The sequence below is a fragment of the Mustelus asterias genome, chromosome 7 (genome assembly GCF_964213995.1).
Source record: "Mustelus asterias chromosome 7, sMusAst1.hap1.1, whole genome shotgun sequence".
Taxonomy (NCBI): Eukaryota; Metazoa; Chordata; class Chondrichthyes; order Carcharhiniformes; family Triakidae; genus Mustelus; species Mustelus asterias.
In genome coordinates, this window is record NC_135807.1 from 74,387,563 (window position 1) to 74,407,198 (window position 19,636).

The 19,636-nt window shown below is 41.7% G+C and overlaps 1 protein-coding gene across 1 annotated transcript in view; it reads right to left on the reverse strand.

Annotated features, from left to right (window-relative positions):
- vcpip1 (valosin containing protein (p97)/p47 complex interacting protein 1) overlaps positions 1-19,636 on the reverse strand; it is a 43,194-nt gene that overhangs the window by 11,310 nt on the left and 12,248 nt on the right. The window contains exon 2 of the mRNA XM_078216278.1: positions 10,471-10,557. Coding sequence (XP_078072404.1) covers positions 10,471-10,557 — 87 coding nt within the window. The remainder of the gene's footprint in view (positions 1-10,470; positions 10,558-19,636) is intronic.

Sequence of the window (19,636 nt, forward strand, 5' to 3'; positions counted from 1 at the left end):
CTGTATATTTTGCTTTTTAATATTTAATATTCATCATTTCAAAAAATTAATTGCAGCGCAAGTAAAGAAAAATGTAATTTTGCTAGCGATGAATTTTCACTTGTTTGTTTCAATGTAACATCTCTATTAAAAATTCTAAATCATTTTTATCAAAAAGGAAACAGAGGAGAGCACTAGTTACAACTGATAAATAATGTTAATAGATCTGCAATAGACTACAGGTTACTATAACTATAAATCTAATTTGCACTTAAACAGTAGTAGTCACCAAATTTAACTGGCATACTAATCAAATATTGATGGAGGCACCCTGGCATGGCCTTCCACTCCCTTAAATCCAAGGGATTTGAATGTTATGGCATATAACTGGGTTAACCATGCATAACCAAATCTGCCTGTATCCTATGAAGTTCTATTGGGTCTTTCTCTCCTCTACTGAAACTGCTCAATGTTCCAGGATCATTCTGGAGCGTGAAGATAACCTGGCAGCTTCGCTTCTCCAATACTAAATTGCCTAGTTAAATACCTCGTCCCATCTCCTTTACTCTCACCTCCAACTAGTGTGAGGTGGTTTTGGAAGATTGAGGTCATCCATCCTGTACCTTATTTCTCCTGGTTGTTATCATCTAGTGATAATACCATTAGGCTTATCGAAGGAGCCAATGGCCTAGTGGTATTATCGCTAGACTACTAATCCAGAAACTCAGCTAATGTTCTGAGGACCTGGGTTCGAATCCTGCCACAGCAGATGGTGGAATTTGAATTCAATAAAAAATATCTGGAATTAAGAATCTACTGATGACCATTGTCGGAAAAACCCATCTGGTTCACTAATGTCCTTTAGAGGAGGAAATCTGCTGTCCTTATACCTGGACTGGCCTACATGTGACTCCAGAGCCACAGCAATGTGGTTAATTGTCAACTGCCCTCGGGCAACTAGGGATGGGCAATAAATACTGGCCAGCCTGCGATGCCTATGTCCCACGAATGAATAGAAAAAATACCTAGTGCCTTAGTCGCCACGTTTAATAAAATTAAATGCCATATTCAGCTCAGTCAATATATATGTGCTGGTGTTTTTATCTTCTAACTATCTAGTCAAATCACACTCTTCTGTTTCCCTATCATTAAAGTATGTTGCCATGCAAATAATTTTCATTTAAACTAATTAACAGACTCTGAAAAAATAATTTGTCTTGTTTACATTATGCTTCACACAAACTCAATGCCCCAAAGCACTTTACAGCGAATTATTTTTTGAATTTCGGACTTTGCTTCACCAGTAGTTTGTGGAAGTGAACTCCCGACTCCAGCCACACACCGAGTAAAGAATATTTTTCTAACCAATCTGGGAAGAGTGTGATAAATTGTGCCAGTGTACTCTAGAAGACCAAAAACTACAATCCCCATAAATTACCCATGCGGAATGTGTTACTGGGAAGCAATAAGTCCCCAACCCACATAAAGGGGCCGATTTTACCAAACCGGCTCTAAGTGCCGGGTGCGGTCGTAAATCAGACCCGCGCCCAGCAGCCGCGCTCCAGCGCCCCCATACGCCTTTTTTCGACGTGGGTCCAGTGGGCGGGGCCTAGCGCATTTGCATCTGTCAGAGCACCGAACTGCGCATGCGCAGTTCGAAGCTGCCAGCACTCAGCGCGCCCGAGCACTGCCTTTGACTTTCCCTGGTGGAGGGGAGATCTGACGTCTCTTCCCTGGGGGGGAGGGGGGGTTGTGATGTCTCTTCCTGGGGGGAGGTGACATCTCTGCACCCCCCCCTCCCCCCCCCCCCCCACCCCCGGGGCAGAGACGTCACATCCTCCTCCCCCCCCCCCCTCAGGGAAGAGACGTCACATCCACCCCTACCCCCCACCCCCCCAGTGAAGAGACATCATCCTACATCAGGACCCCCGGAGCAAGGCCAGGATCCGGGATCGCAAGATGCTTTCGACGGACACCAGCGATCAAGGTAGGTCGGGGGCCCGGGGGTGGAGGGGGGGGATGGGGTGGGGTGGGGCTGATGGCGGGGCCTGTGTCCCAGGGTGGTCCGATCGGGGGGGGGCTGCCAGGGTGGTTCGCGGGGGCAGTCCACAAAGGGTGGTCAGGACGATTCGGCGGTTCAGTTGCTGAGTTGAAGCCCTATCAGACTTGAATTCAGCAACACGGTAAATGCGCGGGCGCCGATCGGATCGAAGCCTCGTAAAGTGGGAATCCTTGGGTAAATTGGGCGCGGGCTTCATTATTCGGGCACGCATCGGATCGGCGCCCGGATCGGCTGTTGGTAAAGGCGCGATTGGCCTTGGGTCGGGTCTGGACCGTGTTTTAGGCCCGACGCCCAACTTCACCATGATTTTCGGGCGCGAAATGTTGGTAAAATCGGGCCCAAAGAATTCAATCCTCGCAATAAAGCAAAACCAAAGCTCCAGTCCTGGAAGATGGAGTGTGAGAGACAATTGTGGGGGAAGAAAGTGGAAGGGAAAGGATGAATGCGCAATCATGATGGGAGAGAGTGAAGACTAGAGACTTGGGAGAAAGCTTGTAGTCAATATCCGCTAAGAATGACCAGAATTGATCAATTTCAACCATTTACAGAAATTACCACAGAGAATAATTTTTGCCTGCAGTAAGAGATCTGAAATAAGCTTTGGATAAAAACTAACAGAATGGTTAGCTTTAGCAGGTTAATATACAACAATCATACTCTCTTGCACAGTTTCCAAAATATTACACTGAACAGCAAATAATTGGTGTCTTCTCTTTTATGGCAGCTGGGCAAACAAATTATCTGGAAGGACAGTACATCTCTGTCTGCTTCTCCCACTATGGACAGATTTCTGCCACACTTCCGGCAAAGCTACTTCAGCGGGGTGGGAACAACCCCAAGAAAATTTCCAAAAAATATTTTCTTCAGTTTGAAGCTTTCTAAAGTTATACGATGAAGTTAATAACTTTTATTTAAAAAATAGTTGAAACATCCTCAAATTCAACCAATTTGTATTCAAATCAATTCCAAAAACACACAAACTAAAAGATGTTATGCATGAAGAAACAATTTATATTTGTAATGAGGAAATGAATAATACACTGTTTGGAATTTGAAGATAAATAATAGCTGCTTCAAATATGTAATCTGTACCAACAAATAAACATAAGGAATAAGGGCAAGAGTAGACCCTTTGGCCCATCGGACCTGCGTGATCACGTCTGATCCTCTGCCTCAACTTCACTTTCCTGTCTGCCACCCAGACCTCTGGAATCTCTGAGAAACCAAAAATCCATCAATCAGTCTTGAATATACTGAAAGCTGGAGGATCCACAATCCTTTGAGATAGACAATTCCAAAGGTTCACAATCCTGAGTGAAGAATTTTCTCATCTCAGTCCTAAATTATTCACCTTAAAGCCATAAGGCATATGAGCATAAGCCGGCCATTCAGCCCATCAAGGCTGCTCCACCATTCAATGATATCATGACTGATTTGATATAATACCCAATTCCACTTTCATGTCTCATCCCTTGATTCCCTTACTGATTAAAAACCTGTCTATCTCAGCCTTGAACATATTTAACGTCCCAGCTTTTACAGCTCTCAGGTGGTAAAGAATTCCACAGATTCACTACCCTCAGAGGGAAGAAATTCCTCCTCATCTCTGTCTTAAATGGGCGACCCCTCACTCTGAGATTATGACCTCTGGCCCTAGATTCTCCCACAAGGGGAAACAACCTCTCAACATCCACCCAGTCAAGCCCCCTGAGAATCTTATACATCTCAATAAGATCACCTCTCATTCTTCTAAACTCCAATGAGTACAGGCCTAACCTACTTAATCTCACCTCATAGGAAAATCCCTCCATACCTGGGATCAACCTAGTGAACCTTCTCTGGACTGCCAGTATATCTTTCCTTAGATAGGGGGACCAAAGCTGTTCACAGTATTCCAGGTTTTCCAGTATGGTTTTAGCAAGACTTTGCTATTTTTATACTCCATTCCCTTCGAAATAAACAGAAACAGAAAATGCTGGAATATCTCAGCAGGTCTAACAGCATCTGTGGAGGGAGAACAGAGCTAACGTTTTGAATCTGTTTTCTCTCCACAGATGTTGCCAGACCTGCTGAGATTTTCCAGTATTTTCTGTTTTTGCTTCAGATCCCAGCATCTGCAGTGATATACTTTTATCCCTTTGAAATTAAGGCCAACATTCCATTTGCTCTTCCAATGACCTACTGAACTTGCACGCTAGTTTATTCTGAGGCTGTGCCCCGTGTTCTAAATTCACCACTGAGGGAAAAACAACCTTTCAGTGTCTAGCCTGTCAAGCCCCTTCAGAATATTGTATGGTTCAATGAGTTCACTTCACATTCTTTTAAACTCCAGGGAGGATAGATAGACTCAACTTATGCAGCTTCCATCATCACAGGAACAAGTAGCATGAATCTTTGCTGTGTTGTCTTCAAGACAAGTATTTCCTTCCTTAAATAGGGAGACCAAAACCAAGCACAGAATTCCAGGTGTGGTCTCACCAAAGCCTTATGCAATTGCTTTCAGAAAAACAAGATACTTTTGAGGCTAAAGAGAAATATTTTTTCAGGTCTGGCTGACAAAATGCTACTGATATGGGAGAAAATGTACACGCTGCATGTACTTCCTGTAGGTTCTACCTTCAGTTGGTCGAGAAACAACTCTGGGCAAAAATAAACAGTCCAAGTTCAGATTTTTGGATGAGCCAAATGCTTCGAACTAAATGTAGGCATTCAAAGAAAATATTTATAGTTGAAACTAATATCATTGTTAAATATATAAATGCTAACATCTCCTACGTTGCAATCCTAATTTGGGACATCAGAATTTTCAATTACTGAGGGGGAAAAAAATAGATTTTTTTTCTCATAAAATCATGGGCCTAATTTTACCAAAACTTCGCGCCTGTTTTTGGGCACGGTAAAGTTGGGTGTTGGGCCTATACCGCAATCTGCACCCGATTCCGAGCAGATCGCGGCTTTACCGACACCCGATTCGGGCGTGGGTCCGGCCCGTGTCCAAATCGAGCGGCCCAACGATTTAAATGCATTTGCATGCATTTAAATCGACTTAATGAACCGCGCACCCAACTCTACCGCCAAATCCCACTTTACCGTCTTCTGGCCCGATCCACGTCCACGCTGTTACCGACCTGCAAAATAAAAGTCTGAACTTGCCACTGCAGCCTCCGAAGAGCGGGATCAGTGACCGCAATGGCTCTCTGTCCCAGGTCATCCTCCGGTTGGGGGGGGGGGGGGGGGGGAGGGGAGGAGAGGGGGTGTGACGCCTCATCCCTGGGGGTGGGGGTGTGTGACCAATCATCCCCTGGGGGGGGGGGGGGGGAGGGGGGAGTGACGTCTCAAATTCTGGGGAGAGGGGATGGGGTGGGGGGGGGGGGAGGAGAGGGGGTGTGACATCTCATCCTCTGGGGAGAGGGGATGGGGTGGGGGGGAGGAGAGGGGGTGTGACATCTCATCCTCTGGTCGGGGTGGTTCCGCTGCATGTCTGCGGCCGATCCCTCCTGGCTCCATCACTGGTACACTACCAGCCACAGAGTACTCTTCCCTGCAGGTGCGAGAGAGCGGGAGAGATGGCTGTGGCTGGAAGTGTACCAGTGATGGTGCCAGAAGGGATCGGCCTTAGACAGGCAGCGGAACCCCCCCGACCAGAGGATGAGACATCACACCCCCTCTCCTCCCCACCCCCCCCCCTCACCCCCAGGGGATGATCGGTCACTGCCCGCCCCCCACCCCCCCGACCAGAGGAGGAACGCCAGAGAGCCGCTCTCTCCGCTCTCTGCTTTTTGTTTCGCGCCCGGGCGAGCTCTGTCCGATTTTTTTTGAACTGCGCATGCACAGTTCAGAGCTCCGATCGGTCTGCCAGCGCTAAGCCCCGGCCACAGCGCGGATTGGGCTGGAGCCGGCAAAACGCGTATGGGCGCGCTGGAAAGGGGATTCCAGGCGTGGATCTATTTGACGCCCAGATTCGGCACTTAGACTCAAAATGGTAAAAGTCCCCCCCGTGTTCAATTAGTTCATTGGCTCCCTGGGTTTTAAAAACCCTACAGTGCAGAAAGAGGCCATTTGGCCCATCGAGTCTGCACCAACCACAATCCCACCCAGGCCCCACCCCACATCCCTACACATTTACCCACTAATCCCTCTAACCTATGCATCTCAGGACACTAAGGGGCAATTTCTTTTAGCATAGCCAATCAACCTAACCCGCACATCTTTGGACTGTGGGAGGAAACTGGAGCACCCGGAGGAATCCCACGCAGACACGAGGAGAATGTGCAAACTCCACACAAACTCCAATATTCATTGAGAACCTCGCCCATCTCCTGCGGTTCAACACATTTGTGTCCACTTTGGTCCTTGAGGGGTCCTATTCTCTCTCTAGTTATTCCTTCTCCTTTAATATACTTAAAGAATCCCTTTGGATTCCTCCTAGTTCACTCAGCCAAAGCTGCCTCATGTCCCCATTTTGTCCTCCTAATTTTGTTCTTGAGTATACTCCGGAATACCCTGTACAACTCCAGGGAATCCCTTGATTCCAGCTGCTTGTACCTGAGCCATGCTTCCTTTTTTCCTGGCCAAAAACCTCAATACGTTTTGTCATCCAGGGTTCCTACTCCTGCCAGCCTTGCCCTTCACCCGAACAGGAACACATAGATGCTGAACTCTAGCTATTTCACTTTTGAAGGCCTTCCACTTGCCGGAAGTCGCTTTACCCTCAAACAAGCTACTCCAGTCAACCCTTGCAAGCTCCTGTCTAATTCCATCAAAATTCCCCAATTTAGAACTTGCCACTGTGGATCAGTTCTGTCCCTTTCCATACCTGTTTTAAAATTAATAAAACTATGATCACCGGTCCCAAAGTGGTCCCCCACTGTCACCTCAGTCACTTGTCCTGTCCTATTTCCCAAGAGTAGGTCAGGTTTTGCCCTTTCCCGAGTAGGACCCTCCACATGCTGCCTGAGGAAACTTTCCTGAACTCACTTAACAAATTCCACCTTGTCTAAGCACTTAACACTAGAGCAGACCCAGTCTATGTTAGGAAAACTAAAATCCACGACTATGACAACCCTATTACCCCTGCAAGTCTCCCCAATCTCCCTGCATATTTGTTCTTCTAACTCCCATTGACTATTTGGGGGCCTATAGTACAACCCCAATAAGGTCGCCATCCCCTTTTTATTGCTTAGTTCCACCCACAAAGCTTCGCTGGATGATCCCTTGGTTATTTCATCTCTGACTACTGCCGTGATGCTCTCCTTAATCAAAAATGCAGCTCCCCCTCCTCTCCTTCCTCCACCTCTATCCCACCTAAAGCCCCTGTATCCTGGAACATTAAGTTGCCAGTCCTGTCCCTCCCTTAGCCATGTTTCAGTTATGGCTATAATATCCCAGTCCCACATACATATCTATGCCCTGAATTCACCAGCCTTGCCCGTCAGGCCTCTTGCATTGAAATAGATGCAATTTAATCCAACAGGTTTTCCCCGCTCCCTGCCGTGTTCCTGTCTATCATGTCTACTCAGCTTGCCATTGTTGAGTACTGCATCTCCTTTCAGCCTCTCATTTGCTTCCCTGCTGCTGAGCATCCCACCCCCTGCCAATCCTTGACTGAACATTCAAAATTGATGTTTTCAAAGTCCTTACCACTTTCTCATTTGTAATTTTCCAGCCACTTGGTTTGAACATTTCCTAACTCTACTCTTCAGATTTATTGCTGTTTTCCTTTGAGCCAATTTGTGATGAAATGTGACAGCAAGTAAATGAGTCGACTACAGGAAATAAATGTGATGCTTACAGATAGTGTGCACTATATACCCAAGATTGTCAATATAAATAGAGGTTAAAAAGTCAAAGTTTTGGCTTGGATAAGTGACCATGGAACAACCAAAAAAAAAATCACAAAATTGAATTATTTTAGAGTAAGCAAGGTAGGCAACAACAATGAAATAAATAAAATCAAAGAAGAACAAAATTAAGAAATACTGAAAGCAGCATGGTTGAAACAAAAAAAAACATATTTCAAAACCTTTATATCTGTACTTTACAAATAGAAACAACCCATTTGAGCATAGTAATTTTGGGCCAGAATTGGATTATATGTATCAAACAAACAAAAGAGTAAAAACAGTCAATATTGGTACCTATTGCATTACATCTACCAAATAGCTAATTTATAAAACTAAATGAAAGTCGAGAAATTTTTCAGTTTTTATAAATTAACATATATTGCTGCTTAAAACATGACATTTTTTTCCTGTTAATGTGTAGAATAATGAATAAATTACAAGCAGACAGCAAAATGTGTAGACTTAAAAAACAGCCTTATTCCCACAAGTAAAGGGGTGCAGCAAAAGCTGGAGTTCCTCAGATAAGGAGAGAAACTCAAATTAAGTTAAACTTGAAAAAGAAAACACCAAATCTAGAACTAATAAAAATGAATGAATATCAAGGAAATATTTTTTTAAAATCTAAATGATACTATTGCAGGGGGGAGTGGGGGTGGTTGTTCACCTTCCCAAAGTTTGTAGGTAGCAGGGCAAGTTGATAAGGCAGATAAAAACCAAATGGTATACCTGGTCTTGTAAATAGAGGCATCAAATACAAAAAACCTTTACAAATCTCTGATTAAGTTTCAACTGGAATACACTGTACAATTCTGGGCACCACACAAAGAAGGATGTCAAGGTCTCGGAGAGTTTACTAATGATGTTTACCAGGATGATCACTGGGAATAGGGGACTTTAGTTATGTGAATTGATTGGAAAAGCTGTGATTGCTTTCCTCAGAACAAAGAAGGGAGACTTGACAGGGTTACTCAAAATTATCAAGTGTTTCATAGAGAAAATAGTGAGATACTATTTGCTCAAGCAAATGGATCACTAAACAGGGATAATACATTTAAGATAACCGACAAAGGGATTTAAGGGAAAGAGGAAAACCTTTTTTTCACTCAAGAATTATTAGACTCTGGAACGCATTACCTGAAAGGGCAGTAGACGTAGATTCTTTGAGAATTTTAAAAAGACAACTGGAAGAGGACCATGTTGCAGGCTTATGGGGTTTTTATTTGCTGGGGCACGGGACAAAACTGAACAGTTATTTCAAAGAGCCAGCAGAGGTCAAATGGTCTCACTTTTGTGCTGTAAAGTTTTACGATTTGAAGTTTAGAAATGTTCAAAAAGGAATAACTTAGACAGGAACAGACCAGTCAGTCTAACACTGGGTAAGCCTCTAGAAGTCATATTATACTGTAAAATGAATATGCACTATCAAGACATGGGCTAATTAAAAGCAGATGGCACAGATTTGTAGACGGTAAACCACTTTTGACAAATTTAACAGAAATAAGTGTATTGATAATGGAAATGCAGTGGATTTTGTGTTATGTAGATTTTCAAATGGTGCTGCACAGGAAACATGTCAATAAAATTAAATTACATGATATTCAAGAGGAAACAGCAGCTTGAATGAGAAATCTGTTAAAGTGCAGAAAATATATACTCGCAACTAATTGCACTTTTTCCAGGATGTAGGGATGTGAATGTAGCAAAATTTGTAAATGGCATAAAAAGGGGATAATTTGAAGAGGAAATTATGTGACTTCTAATTGTGCCCAGTTTAAAGTTGCCAATTTCAGGACAATGGAGTTGGTGCAAAGTAAATGGCCTATTTTGGTGCTGTGTCAGTTTACTAAAGTATTACACCAATGCAATAAACTAAGCTAAGAATTAGTTGCTTTTACCTTTTCATTCAACAGAGAACAGGTTAATGATGCTCTTCTGGTTCTGTTGTGTGTCCACTGAAATAGTAGCAAGCTTTCAACATTCATTTAGATGAATGTGCAGTTGATCAAAACGTTAATGATTCCTAAATATATATTTTGATTGTCTAAGTGGCAGCTATAAGGTTCCTCATTAAACCCAGTGTGAAAACAATCCACTAAACTTCCCTCCATTCATAAAATTAAACAATTTGGATTTTTTCAATATAAAAAAGATGTGCATGAAGTTAGTTTAAAGAAGAATCAAAAATTTGCCTTTATTAAACTGAAGTTGTTAAAAAACTAAATGAGGAAATGGGCTATGCTCCACTGCAATGCACTGCAGCTCCAACACTCAAAACCATCAGATAGAAAAGAAATGCAAGCTAATATACATTTCAGTTCACAATCTGAGCCAATATAATCATAAAGCCTCCATATGAAGACTATGGCATTTTCTAGCAGAGTAGAAGAACAAATAAAATAAATTATATAACACATTCAACCAGTTGGTAGATCATGTCTCCTAGCAACTAGCCATAAGTGGTATTGGTAAAGTCATTTTGGAAGCAAAGGCATATTAATGATAAATTGCTACTTGGAAAAAATATGTATTTTTCCTATGAAATGAGGATCTATAAAATGATGAAAAATGCAACACGATTCACCTTACCTACGTTTTTCTTCATTGTGTTATAGAACACCCCACCTTGTTCAAATAAGTGTGGTAACTTCTTTGCGTATGACCAAACATCTTCTCCTAAACAACAACATGAAACAAATTTTGTTTAGAATTCTAAGCATCAGATTAATTTTACCACTTAAATATAGAAATTGCAATAATTACTTACATCACTATTACCTAATTACAGAATGTTGGAATATATTATTCAATGCAGCTACCATAATTTTATCTGAAACCATTTTTATTTTAAAAAAGCACTTCATACATTTCACTTTTATTCTCAGTCTTGATCTGATATGCCTGGCTCTAACTAAAATAGAAGCATGCAAGAATAGTTTGAATTACTCGAGTTGAGATTTTACCTCAAGGTATGGAAGTACCTCATTTGAACAACTTAGTTCAGACTGCTTCAACAACCTTAAATCAAAATAAAACTGGTAAGGTGAGTTACATTGCTTCCATTAGAATGGCCCCAATTTTGCATTAGTAATGATGGTAAAACTGCTGGCAATCACCATTATTACTCCCCTGAAACTTACAACAAGCTTTGGAGTCTGCATACGTGCAGTTAAATGTGGAAATCTGGAGGTTCCAGTCAGTGAATCAATGTTGGACTGCCCCTCCACCACCCCTCCAGGTGTCCTGTTGAAGACCATACGACTGCAACCAAGAAGCATCAGAAAACTGATAAAAACCTGTGCTTTTATGCTATTAGTCTCATTGTCAAAACCCTTTAAAAAGTTCTATCGTGATAAATAAAGTATAGCAGGGTTATTATGATTATTAAGTTTAGTATTACTCAACAACCTCACTGGCACTGAAAAACTATTGTATTTCTGAAATGTCAAATTTCACATCAGTTTTTTAAAAAATTACATTTTAAAAATGAATATTTTCTGAAAAGAAAGTTTTATGCCATTTTCATTTCTACCTTAATCCCATGTATAATTCACAGTCATTTATTTCATTCTGTAACTTTTTTAAATTACAAGTGAAAGATCCAGTGGTTTTTACTTCCTGCTTTGCTGTCTGAATGCTTGAGCGTAATTGGCTGCTTACCCTGCTTGATGACATCATTAACTGCTGGATGCCTGGAATTATCTTTAACTTGGTGCCAGATTTAAACTGACATTGGGGAAAAAGGAAATTCATACCATTGTGGGCAATTCTCTCTGAGGCTAACAGCGAGTGCCATCTCTTCACCGCTGATTGTTGTAAGGGTTGTTCTAAATGGTCTGGAAGCTTGTATAATTGAACTATATACATCTCCAAGCTAAAGCCCTGATAGGTGTTATCTCCATGCTGGCTTCTTCTGGACTTTCTGTTCACACAGTCTACCATCATGTGACTCTCTACATCAAAATATGAGTAGTGCTGTTTCCCTAACCCCACATTAACTCTCACTAACCTGAATATCCTTACACTACAGCTCCCTCCCCACCCCCTTAAGTCTTTACCCAAACATATTTACAATAAAACCTTTATTTGCATGGCATGCCTTCTCCACAATCACACCATCGCCCCCACCAAGTCTCTGACTTTACCAATTCAGACAATCTGGAGGCTTTATGGTTCTTTGAGATCTTGTCTCGTCGTGTTTGAAGAAGTGGCAGTCGCAAATTGCTTTGGGCAGATTTTGTTGGTTCAGAGTCAAAACTGTAGTATTCAGTGTTTCTGGTACTTGGGTGTCTCTATCTTTTTGCAATCCTTAGAGTTGCATTTTTCTTTATCAACAATCTGTCTGTTTTGTTCGGACACCATTGCTATGTCCCATTCTTTCAGAAGGGAATGGTCACTCCCTTCATCTGCTCACTCCACACTGCCACCTGCTGTTGCAGTTTGGGTATTGTGTTGGCATTTTCAAAGATATATTTTTAAGCTTTTTGGCTGCTTCTCAGCTTCTGCTTTTTTCTGGACTAAACTCTTCAGCTCGTGCACTTCATTGCACTGACATGATCTGTGATCATCATGTGTTCTGCTTGGCTATTGTCTCCCTCACCCTGGGGTCTCCATGCCATTTTTTGAGGGTGTTCTATAACTTTTTTAATGCCTGCGCTCTCTACAATTTGGAGTTTAAAATACTGTCTAAGGCTTTTAATACCTAATCAATGCCTTGTATTAGGATTACTTCATCAGCAAACACCACAAAGTATAAAATGTATTAACTTGTACTTCTGATTTTCTACTTAATCCTGATGTACTCCCTTTAATGTAAAAACTTTCTTCTCCATGATGCCCAATACTGCATCTGATTTGGCCCTTGCATGAGCTCAAATTGGTCTGGTAGTTTTAATTTACTATTTCAAGTTTTTCAGAGCAGGGGAGTACACCTTTAACTTTTTCAAGATGGTTCTGCAGTAACTTTTTGTTAAATGCTTCTGACCAGATATAATAGGTGTTGGCGGACTCACGTAGCAAACACAGGCCTGATTTAAAAGGGATCAATTTTTTGCAGCGAGTGGTCAATTTAAAGGTTTGGGCCAGCTAGTACGTTTCCGGAGTGCAGGAAACCAAATGAATGGCAATTCTCAGCTCTGGCTGCCAGTTTAAATGTTGTTTTCTTTTCAACGAGCTTGGCCACCATATGGAATGCTGCCTATTCTGAATCCTGGAACTTCACTGCATGTTTGAGTACACACACCATGGCCCACACATACGTTAGGCCAAAGTGCAATGCAACAGATTAACTGCTACTGCTTGAACAATTACTAATAGTGAGCCACAGTGATTAAAGAAGTCAGACTGCTCTGCCTGAATAGCACCCTGATTATTTTTAAAAGGTCAGTTCAGCCTTTTAATGAATTTTGCTCACCCCCTTTTTTGTGATCTGGCTAGGTTCTTTGACTCTACATTTAATCAGGTTTGGTTTTTGCTCATCCTTTAACTCTGTTCAACTATATCTGGCAATGGCCACATTTTCTGGTGGAGTCCTTCAGCTACACAATATATTTTTCTTTTGCCCTTCAACATCCACATCTGCAATGGAGCTTATTTTTTGGATGATCTTTAGCTGCTTATTCAATTCAGGTGCACTTTGTTTAAGTCAATCTGTAATCTCTTTAATTTTTCATGCCTTGACATTCTGGGGTTCATCTCCAGTTTTGTTGAGGTTATGGGTTTGTTCATTAACGGCTACCATGTTGTAAGGGTTTTTTGATGTCTCATCAAAAGGTTTCGAGGCTTGTAAGGTTGAACATTAAGCATTCATTAACAACTCATAACTATATACATCTCCAAGGTATATCTTGACTAGGTGCTATCTTCATGTTGGTATCTTCCACTCTGTACACACAGTGTACCATCACATGACTCTCTACAACATAATTTTGATAGTATTGTTTCCCCAGTCCCACATTAGCCCTTACAAACCTAAATGCCTTTTCACTACATTGACTGGGAAGTATGTGCCATTGTAACTAAGGCTGTGGACAGTTGACATCCCAGAAATATAAGAGTTACAAAATGCTAGATGGCTATTCTGATCCATTATAGCATTATTTTCAACAGTGCAAAATAAATTCACATTAGACTTACACACAAAATGCTGCAACTATGGGTTCTATGCTTTATTAAATAATTTGTTTCTTTTAAGAACAAAGCAAGCAATATAATTGTAACCTATTGTCTCACTAATATCCTCTGTTGTTCATTTCACAGGAACTGTGCCTTCGGTACTCAACCCCACTACTGTTACTTATATGTGAGCCTCAATAATGAATGCCAACAGGGGTCTCAATTGCTGGATGCCATAAACATGCAACATCAATTTTGTGCTTTCACAATTTGTATTCCCCTTTCAAAGTTCAATATATTTTGTTCTTTCCTTCCAATACAAGTGAAGTGAGTTGATTATACTTATTATTTAATTTCCAAAGTCTGAGTAATTTCTTGTTTACACACAGATGTAAAAACATGGGTGTTCTCTTTGGCTTCTTGTCTGCAGTGTCAGTTTGTCTGCTTGTTTTCTAGATTGGTATGTGTGCATTTAGTTGAGGGATAAGAAAATGAGGATAAAAGCATTAGGATAACTTAAGTAAACTCTGGTAAGTAATACACTTCCAAAGCAATCAAGAAGGCAAAATTGACAATGTTATTAAAAGTCAATTAATATTCATATTGACTACCAAAGACCAGAAGACCATAAGTTATAGGAGCAGAATTAGGCCCTTCAGCCCATCGAGTCAGTTCCACCATTCAATCATGCCTGGTAAGTTTCTCAACCCCATTCTCCCACCTTTTCTCTGTAACTTTTGATCCCCTTACCAATCAAGAACCTATCAAACTCAATGACCTGGCCTCCACAGCCTCTGTGACAATGAATTCCATAGATTCACCACCCTCTGGCTGAAGAAATTCTTCCTCATCTCAGTTTCCCTTTACTCTGAGGCTGTGCTCTTAGATTTCAGTCCCTCCTACTAATGGAAACATCTTCCCCATGTCCACTCCATCCAAACCTTTCAGTATTGAAAGAGTTCCATGCCAGAAAATAAATCCCCTTATTTCTTGTAAAGCGCATAGGGAAGAATTTAAATCAATTGGTTTAGCTTAACTGATACAGAACAATCTCATTTTAGCACACTGCTGTTGGTTCCCTTTTGTGTTTTAAACGGTAATTAGTATGCAAGTTGATCTCACTTGTCCCACAGAATTGTTTCTACACAAACATACATAGAATGATGCAATAATTGCAGTCATAGTACCCATTTGATAATCCACATCATACTTTATTGTGCACAAGAGATGGAAAGAACTATGTCAGGAGAAAGATCACCTACTGCAGCTGGATGCAGCTCACTATTACTAATTAACTGCAACTGCTTGAACAACCTGTTACATTGCACTTTGGCCTAACGTCTGTGTGGGCCACGGTGTGTACTCAAACATGCAGTGAAGTTCCAGGGACTTAAACATTGCTCCAATCAACTGAGGCACATGCTGAAGTTGCACAATCCACCGATGCTATTCTAAAAAAAAAGGCAGTATCACATGGGTCTGCAATAGTATAACTAAAAGACAAAACAACAGGTTTTCAATCTGTCAAAGTCCATGTGATCATTCTGTGGAAACATTCCACCACTCTTCAGCTGCTTCCAACTGAAAGGTCATAAGGAGATGTGCATGCTATGAAGAAAGTTCAATAGTTCACTCCTAAAATTTGCAAAGAAATATTTGATGGGGTAAATTTCCACTGTGATGCTTGGAAAGCAAACCAATTCATTTTCCTATAATCTAAATACTTTCAATGCTTAAAAACTGCATGGACACCTGTATCAAATCCCATCAAAACAGAACAAACTGGTAATTTAGAAGTACTGGCAGCATAATATGGGCACAGCTTCCTCTCAAAAATTCCAAATATTTTCCAAACTGATTATATTAATCATTCATTTATGTAATCCAGTTTTATAAATTTAAATCTGCAAAACTGGGGGTATAGGAACGTGAATAGCTCTAATTGGTGACTTAACCCTTTGATTGTCTTTTCATATTTGTCATGTGTTTAAGGGCCACCCTGTTTCACTCCAGTGGCAATGCCACCTGCTTCGAGAGCGCAGTACTGGAAAAGCTATTCTCCCTCCAGATGTAAGCTGACTCCAGCAATCTAAGTATTTTTAAGTGCCATGTACTAAACCTTAGACTCCAAATTGAACAGCCTCATCTGGTCAATGGTACTGGCTGCCCAACATTTTTCAACTAACGTACAAAACAGTGAATATCTGATGTGCTTTGATTACTGATATGAAAGGTAATCAAATTAACTGAAGTGCACGTAAGAAAAAAATTAGGCTACAAGAGTCAAATACGAGGAGATCTAAATTTTCTACGATTGGTGGGACAATATTTTTCAGATTTATAAACTCATTTTTGCTAAGCATTATTCCATGTTTTACATTCATGAAACTAACATGAGAGCCACCCCAGGTTCAACTGGAAAATGAAATAAGGAACAGCAGTCATTTTCATTTCTCTGCAAACATGCGAGTCAAGTTAAATTTTGAGTATATTGTAGGATTAGCTGCAACTGGCCCAGGTTAATGTTCTCGAGAGACGGGTTCAAATTTCACCAGGGCAATGTGGAATTTAATTGATAAATCTGGAAATGAAAGCTAGACTCAGTAATAGTGACCATGAAACTATAATTGATTATCGTAAAAACTAATATCCTTTAGATGCCATCTTTATTTGGGCTGGTCTATATGCAACTCCAAACCCACAGCAATGTTTTGATTCTTAAATGCCCTCTGAAATGGCCTCGCAAACTACTCAGTTGTGCTACTGAAAAGTCAAAAAGGAATTAACAGGACTGACCATCCAGCAGTGATCTCAGAACCAGAAATAACTAAGGTACACCCAGCCCTGTCAACTTTGCAAAGTCCTGCTTACTGACATCTGGGGTGTTGTGCCATTACTGGGAAGGCTGTCCCACAGACTAGGTCTAGCTTCAGCCTGATATAGTAATACTCACTAAATTATGCCTCACAGACACCACATTGCAATCACTGGGTACATCCTGTCCCACCAGCAGAACAGACTGTCCAAAGGTGGTGGCATAGTGGTATACAGTCAGGGAGGAATTGCCTGGGAATCATCAACATTGACTCTGGACCCAATAAAGTCTCATAGCATCAGGTCAAATATGGGCAAGGAAACCTCCTGCTGATTACCTTCCTCAGCTAATTAATCTTCTATGTTGGACACCAATTGGAAAAAGCACTGAGGATGGAAAAGGTACAGAATGCATTCTGGGTAGGGGACTTCAATGTCCATCACCAAGAGCGATTCAGTTCCATCACTATTGGCTGAGCTGGCTGAGTCATGAAGGACATTGTTGTTAGACTGGTTCCCGAGCTGCTACAGGCCCAACACAAGGGAAAACCTACTTAGAAACAGAGTAGGCCATTTGGCCCTTCGAGACTGTTCCACCATTCCGTATAATATTTAAGGGGAGGCGGTGGCCTAGTGGTATTATTGCTAGATTATTAATCCAGAAACTCAGTAATGTTCTGGAGACCTGGGTTTGAATGTCACCACGGCAGATGGTGGAATTTGAATTCAATAAAAAAAAATTGGAATTAAGAATCTACTGATGACCAAGAAACCATTGTCAATTGTCAGAAAAATCCATCTGATTCACTAATGTCCTTTAGGGAAGGAAATCTGCCATCCTTACCTGGTCTGGCCTACATGTGACTCCAGAGCCACAGCATTGTGTTTGACGCTCAAATGCCAATTAGGGATGGGCAATAAATGCTGGCCAACCAATGACGCCCATGTCCCACAAATGAATAAAAAAAAATAATGGCTGATCATCTAACTCAGTACTCTGTTCCCGCATTCCCCCCATATCCACTGATCCCATTCAACCCAAAGAGCTATATCTAACTCCTTCTTGAAGAAAACATACTAAGTTTTGGCCTCAACTGCTTTCTGTGGAATTCACCACTCTCTGGGTGAAGAAATTTCTCCCCATCTCAGTCCTAAATAGTCTACACCTTATCCTCAGACTGTGACCCTTGGTTCTAAATTGAGTGGATTAGGATTATATTCACTGGAGTTTAGAATGAAGAGGGGATCTTATAAAAAGCTATAAAATTCTAACAGGACTAGACAGGGTAGATGCAGGTAGGATATTCCCGATGGCGGGGAATGGTGGACAAGTTTTGGGGAGTCAGGAGGCGAGTTACCCCTGCAGTTTCTGAATACTGCAGCAAGTAACTCAGCTCCTGACTCCCCCAAAGCCTGTCCACCATCTACAAGGCACAAATCAGGAGTGCGATGGAATACTCCCTACTTGCCTGGATAGGTGCAGCTCCAACAGCACTCAAGAAGCTTGACACCACCTAGGTCAAAGCAGCCCAGTTGATTGGCACCACATCCACAAACATTACTCCCTCCACCACCGACATTCAGTAGCAGCAGTGTTTACCATCTACAAGTTGCACTGCAGAAATTCGCCAAAGATCCTTAGACAGCATTTTCCAAACTCACAACCACGTCCATCTAGAAGGACAAGGGCAGCACATACATGGGAATACCACCACATGCAAGCTCCCCTACAAACAACTTACCATCTTGACTTCGAAATATATCATCAATCTTTCGCAGTCACTAGGTCAAAATCCTGGAATTCCCTCCCTAACAGCATTGTGGATCAACCCACAGTACATGAACTGTAGCATTTCAAGAAGGCAGCTTCTCAAGGGCAACTAGGAATGGGCAATAAATGCTGACCAGCCAGCGATGCCCATGTCCCACGAATGAATAAAAAAACCCTTTGCTGCATTCCCTCCATTGTCAGCTCATCCTTCCTCAGATAAGGAGACCAAAACTGCACACAATATTGCAGGCATGGTCTCAACAAGGCCCTATATAACTGCAGCAGAACATCCCTACTCCTGTACTCGAATCCTCTCACTATGAAGGCCAATATACCATTTTCCTTCTTCACTGCCTGCTGCACCCTGCTCTGATGGAGATTTGCATCCCTTCCTACAATCTTTACATTCCCATGGATTCTTCCCATTGTGACTGCATTCATGTTCTGACAGGTCAGATGATTGCCTGAAGGTTTGTCCATACACAGAACACGTGTATGGTTTCTTCCCACTATGAACGCTGCACCTGTATGCTTACTTGCAGCGGCTGGTGTACAAAGACATACAGGTCTCATTGCACATTTCCCTCTCTCAATCTATAGCAATGCAGATAATAATCTACCTTCCTGCTTTTCCTACCGAATTTGATTACAACACATTTATCTACATCCTACTGCATCTGTCGTGCACTCAGGAAGGGTTCATATGACTGGTGGTGAAGAGGGCTCTGGCTGTTAAAGTGACCTAAATCAGGGATATTGGATGGTTGGAGGACTGGGCTAGATGTTGCCAGAAGAGCTGCATGACAGAGCATGATGTGGAGATGCCGGCGTTGGACTGGGGTAAACACAGTAAGAAGTCTCACTACACCAGGTTAAAGTCCAACAGATTTATTTGGTTCACTCCAAAAGCCACTAGCTTTCGGAGCGCTGCTCCTTCGTCAGGTGAGTGGGATTTCAGTTCACAAACAGGGCATATAAAGACACAAACTCAATTTACAAAATAATGGTTGGAATGTGAGTCTTTACAGGTAATCAAGTCTTAAAGGTACAGACAAT